At 55.9% G+C, this 5,967-nt stretch overlaps 1 protein-coding gene across 1 annotated transcript in view; it reads right to left on the reverse strand.

Moving 5' to 3' along the window:
* LOC103619026 (proto-oncogene vav) overlaps positions 1-5,967 on the reverse strand; it is a gene marked incomplete at both ends in the record, with an annotated part of 32,060 nt that overhangs the window by 12,612 nt on the left and 13,481 nt on the right. The window contains 6 exons of the mRNA XM_017739064.1: positions 6-17; positions 1,436-1,535; positions 2,640-2,739; positions 2,851-2,960; positions 4,250-4,382; positions 4,767-5,035. Of these exons, the coding sequence (XP_017594553.1) occupies positions 6-17; positions 1,436-1,535; positions 2,640-2,739; positions 2,851-2,960; positions 4,250-4,382; positions 4,767-5,035 (724 nt within the window). The remainder of the gene's footprint in view (positions 1-5; positions 18-1,435; positions 1,536-2,639; positions 2,740-2,850; positions 2,961-4,249; positions 4,383-4,766; positions 5,036-5,967) is intronic.

Raw genomic sequence — 5,967 nt, forward strand, 5'->3', positions numbered from 1 at the left:
GGGGCCGGAGGCGGGATCTGGGGGGGGGAAGGACTTGTTAATGGGGGTAATTAGCGCTTTAATTAATTAATTAATTAATGGTGGCGTAATTAGCCCATCACTAATTATTAATGGATAATTAGCCCACTCCTTAATTAATGATGGGGTAGTTAGCCCATCCCCTAATTATTAATGGATAATTAGCCCACCTCTTAACTAATGATGGGGTAATTAGCCCGTCCCCTAATTATTAATGGATAATTAGCCCACTCCTTAATTAATGATGGGGTAAATAATTCGTGTTCTTATTAATGATATGGTGATTAGTCCGTGCCTTAATTAGTAATGGGGTAATTACAGCTTCTCTTAATTAACTATGGGGTAATTAAGTCCTCTCCTGATTAAGAATGGGGTAATTAGTCCCTTTCCTATTTAATGCTGGAGCCAATCAGAGCTGGGGTAATTAGCCCCTGCTCTAATTAATTATGGAGTAATTAGCCCCTCCCCTAATTAATGACGGAGGTAATTAAACCTGCCTCTAATTAATGATGGGGCTAGTTGGCCCCTCCCTTAATTAATCCTGGTGCTTATTAATGCCTGCTGTAATTAACGATGGCATTCATTAACCCATCCTCTAATTAATGCTGCGGTAATTAGCGGCCTACGGGTGACCGCTGTCAGCCATCTTGTATCCCACAATGCCCTGCGCTGTGTCAGCCATCTTGTATCCCATAATACTCAATGGCAGCCATTTTGTATCTCATAATACTCAATGGCAGCCATCTTGTATCCCACAATGCCCTGCGCTGTGTTGGCCATGCTGTATCGCATAATATTCAATGGCAGCCATCTTGTATCCCACAATGCCCTGTGTTCTGCTGGTCATCTTGTATCTCATAATACTCAATGGCAGCCATCTTGTATCCCACAATGCCCTGTGTTCTGCTGGTCATCTTGTATCTCATAATACTCAATGGCAGCCATCTTGTATCCCACAATGCCCTATTCTGTGTCAGCCATCTTGTATCTGATAATCCTCAGTGTCAGCCATCTTGTATCCCACAATGCCCTGCGCTGTGTCGGCCATGTTGTATCTGATAATACTCAGTGTCAGCCATTATGTATCCCACAATGCCCTATTCTGTGTCAGCCATCTTGTATCTAATAATACTCAGGGTCAGCCACTTTGTATCCCACAATGCCCTGTGCTGTGTCAGCCATCTTGTATCCCATAATACTCAGTGTCAGCCATCTTGTATCCCATGATGCCCCACTCTCCCCATCCTACTTACCCCCATCCCTACCCCATTTCCTCTCCATGTCCCCTCCCCAATCCCAAAATGCCCCTCCCCAATCCCACAATGCCCCTCCCCAATCCCAAAATGCCCCTCCCCCATTCCCTGATCCCCCTCCCCAATCCCACAATGCCCCTCCCCAATCCCATGATGCTCCTCACCAGTTCCGGCCTTCCCGCAGGTCCCCACCCGCCCCAGGCACTCCTTGTGGGCTGGGGCCCGGCAGCGGCTGCAGCGAGAGCCCTGGTAGAGGGTGCCCCTGGGGACACAGGGGGGACACGGGGGGGACGCAGGGTCACGGCCACAGGGGACACCACCAGCCGTGCCCCACACCCACCTGAGCCCACCCAGGAGTGACCAATCCATGACCCACTTGGATCTTGGGCCAGGTTGGTCCCACTGGGATCATTCAACCTGGAGGGTCCAACCTTGACCTTGGCCCACCCAGGCCTTGATCCACCTTGGCTTTGACCTCCAAGCAACCCTTGACCCACCTTGGTCTTGACCCAACCCTTGACCCACCCTGATCTCCAACCAACCTTGACCCACCTTTACCCCTTGAACTCCACCCAAGCTTGACCTCCACCCAACTCTTGACCCACTTTGGCCTTCACCCAACCTTGACCAACCTTGTCCTCCATTCAACCCTTGACCCACCTTGGCGTCCACCCCAACCCTTGATCCATCTTGAGCTCCAACCAACCTCTGAATCACTTTGATCTTGACCCACTTCATTGACATCCATTCAACCCTTGACCCACCTTGGTCTTGACCCAACCCTTGACCCACCCAGACCTCCAACCAACTCTTGACCCACCTTGACCCCTTGAACTCCACCCAACCTTGACTAACCTTGACCTCCAACCAACTCTTGACCCACTTTGGCCTTCACCCAACCTTGACCAACCTTGTCCTCCATTCAACCCTTGACCCACCTTGGCGTCCACCCCAACCCTTGATCCATCTTGAGCTCCAACCAACTCTTGACCCCCCTTGGTGTCCAACCAAACTTAACCCACCTTGACCCCTTGACCTCCACTCAATCCCTGACCCACCTTGACCTCCAGCCTTGACCCAACCTGGTCTTGACCCATCTTGTTTTCATCCACTCCACCTTCACCCACTTTGACCCCTTGACCTCCAACCAACCCTTGACCCACCTTGGAGCCACTCAAGGCTTGACCCCCAAGAAGCTCCTTGACCCCCCCAGCCTTTAACCCACCCAAGGCTTGACCCATCCTGACCCCACCCACACCCTCCATCACCAATCCCACCTTGACCCACCCCAGGCTTGATCCTCCTTGACTTCACCACCCCCAAGGGCATGACCCACCCAGACCTGACCCCACCTCCAAACCCCCCTGACAGCAACATCTGGCAGGCCCTGCAGGACGTGGTGTCCTCGAAGGAGAACATCTGGAACTCGTGTCCGTCAGCCAGGGCGTGCTCGGGGAAGATGTTGGACCTGCCGGACATGGGTTGGAGGGGGACCTGGGTCTGGTGGGGACAAACTGGGCCACCCTGGGACCATCCAGTGGGGCAAGTGTGACCCTTCCATGGGGACATGGCCACCTACAGGGCCATCTCGAACTGCTCCAGCCACTTCTTCTTCAGCTCGCGCGTCTTGAAGAAGAGCTCGTAGTCCTGCAGCCCGGCCGTGTCCAGCAGCATGAAGGTGTGGGACCACTGTGGGGGTGGGGAGGGGTCAGCCACGCCCCCTGCATTGGTGGCACTGAGGACACTGGGGGTGGCCACACACCCCCCATCCCCAGGGTCACTGAGTGGTGGAGTGTCCACTGGGGATGTGGCCACTGGGGTTCACCAGGGACCAGGATCCTGGGATTCACCAGGGAACAGAATGTTGGGATCCACCAGATCTGGACATTTGGGAGTCCACCAGGGACCAGGATCCTGGGATCCACCAAAGAAAGGGGTTTTGGGGTTCACCAGGGACCAGGATCTGGAGGATCCACCAAAGAACGGGGTTTTGGGGTCCACCAAGGACCAGGATCTGGGCATCCACCAAAGAAAGGGGTTTTGGGGTTCACCAGGGACCAGGATCCTGGGATCCACCAAAGAAAAGGGTTTTGGGGTCCATCAAGGGCCAGGATCTGAGGATCCACCAAAGAAAGGGGTTTTGGGGTTCACCAGGGACCAGGATCTAGAGGATCCACCAAAGAAAGGGGTTTTGGGGTCCACCAGGGACCAGGATCTGGGCATCCACCAAAGAAAGGGGTTTTGGGATCCACCAGGGACCAGGATCTAGAGGATCCACTAAAGAAAAGGGTTTTGGGATCCACCAGGGACCAGGATCTGGGGATCCACCAAAGAAAGGGGTTTTGGGGTCCACCAGGGAAGAGGATCCTGGGATCCACCAAAGAAAGGGGGTTTGGGGTTCACCAGGGACCAGGATCTAGAGGATCCACCAAAGAAAGGGGTTTTGGGGTCCACCAGGGAAGAGGATCCTGGGATCCACCAAAGAACGGGGTTTTGGGATCCACCAGGGAAGAGGATCCTGGGATCCACCAGGAAACAATGTTGGGGTCCACCAGATGTGGACATTTGGGACCGCCAGGGACCAGGATCTGGGGATCCACCAGATCTGGATATCAGTGTCCACCAGGAAACAGGATCTTGGGAAACCTGTGTCCACCTGGATCCTTTGGGAAGAGGACACCGGGATCAGAGGGACCGGAACACGTGGGACCATGAGGGTTCTTTGGAAAGAGAACACTGGGACCCTGGGAACTGGACATCTGTGTCCACCAGTGACCAGGATCCTGGGATCCACCAGACCTGGACACTTGGGACCATTGGGAACTGGACACTTGGGACCACCAGTGACCAGCATTTTGGGATCCACCAGAGTGGACACCTGCGTCCACCTGGGTCCTTTGGGAAGAGGACACTGGGACCAGAGGAACCTGGACACTGGGGTCCCCCAGGCCCTGAAGTCTCTGTGGTGTTCCCGGTACCTTCTTGCCGTCGCGGGGCCCAAGGCCACCGTCCCGCAGTTGGTGGCTCTGCAGGTCCACCACGTCCTTGGTCTCGTAGGAGTCCCCACGGCGCTTGCAGATGATCAGGGCCTTGTCCAGCAGGAAGCCATACATGGGGACAGTGGCAGGGTTGGCACCGTGTCCCCAAGGCCACCACGTGCTGTGGGGTGTCCCCGTCACTGTCCTGGAGTGGCCCTGGCTCCATGACAGTGGTGTCCCCAAGTGTCCCTGTGTTCCCATTCTTGCGTCCCCAAGGGTGTCCCCAAGGTTGTCCCCATGGGGGTGTCCCTGTTTTCCCATGTTCCCAAGGTGTCCCTCTGTTGTCCCCATGGTATCCTCATGGTGTCCCTGTGTTGTCCCCATTGATGTCCCCCATGTTCCCAGAAGTGTCCCTGTGGATGTCCCCAAGGTGTCCCCATATCTCTGTGGTGTCCCTGAGGTGTTCCTGTGGTGTCCTCAGGTGTCCCCAAGTTGTCCCCAGGTGTCCCTCGCCCACCTGTCCACCTTGGAGCGTCTCTCGGTGCTGGAGACCTTCAGCTCCCCATCGATCTTGGGGCGTCCGAACTGCGCCAGGGACTGCGGCTGGGAACGGGACACGGGAACGGGATGGGACATCGGGAATGGGACACCGGGAACGGGACATGGGAAGGGGATGGACATTGGGAATGGGACATCGGGAATGGGACACCAGGAACGGGACACAGGAGTGGGATGGACATTGGGAATGGGACACCGGGAACGGGACATGGGAAGGGGATGGACATTGGGAATGGGACATCGGGAATGGGACGCCAGGAACGGGACACAGGACGGGGATGGACATTGGGAATGGGCATCGAGAATGGGACACGGGAACGGGATGGGACATCGGGAATGGGACACCGGGAATGAGACATGGGAAGGGGATGGACATCAGGAATGGGACACCGGGAACGGGACACAGGAGGGGGATGGACATTGGGAATGGGCATCAAGAATGGGACACGGGAACGGGATGGGACATCGGGAATGGGACACCGGGAATGAGACATGGGAAGGGGATGGACATCAGGAATGGGACACCGGGAACGGGACACAGGAAGAGGATGGACACTGGGAATGGGACCCCGGGAACAGGATGGACATCGGGAATGGGACACCGGGAACGGGACACGGGAAGGGGATGGATATCGGGAATGTGACACCAGGAATGGGACATTGGGAATGGAACACAGGAATGGGATGGACATCGGGAATGGGACATGGGGAACAGGATGGACATCGGGAATGGGACACCGGGAACGGGACACGGGAAGGGGATGGATATCGGGAATGTGACACCAGGAATGGGACATTGGGAATGGGACACTGGGAACGGGACACGAGAAGGGGATGGGCATCGGGAATGGGACACCAGGAATGGGACATTGGGAATGGGACATCAGGAATGGGACACGGGAGTGGGATGGACATCGGGAATGGGACAGTGGGAACAGGATGGACATCGGGAATGGGACACAGGAATGGGATGGGCAGCGGGAATGGGCCAATCACGGGAAGGGGACATTGGGAATGGGCCGGACATTGGGAATGGGACACCTGGGAGGGGTCCCAAGGGGAGGCTCTGGGGGGTCCTGGGGGGTCCCCACCATGTTGTGCAGGCAGAGCCGGACACTCGGGGGGATTTGGGATCATCTGGGATAATCTGAGGCTGGGGA

The sequence above is a fragment of the Corvus brachyrhynchos genome, unplaced genomic scaffold (assembly GCF_000691975.1).
Source record: "Corvus brachyrhynchos isolate BGI_N302 unplaced genomic scaffold, ASM69197v1 scaffold527, whole genome shotgun sequence".
Taxonomy (NCBI): Eukaryota; Metazoa; Chordata; class Aves; order Passeriformes; family Corvidae; genus Corvus; species Corvus brachyrhynchos.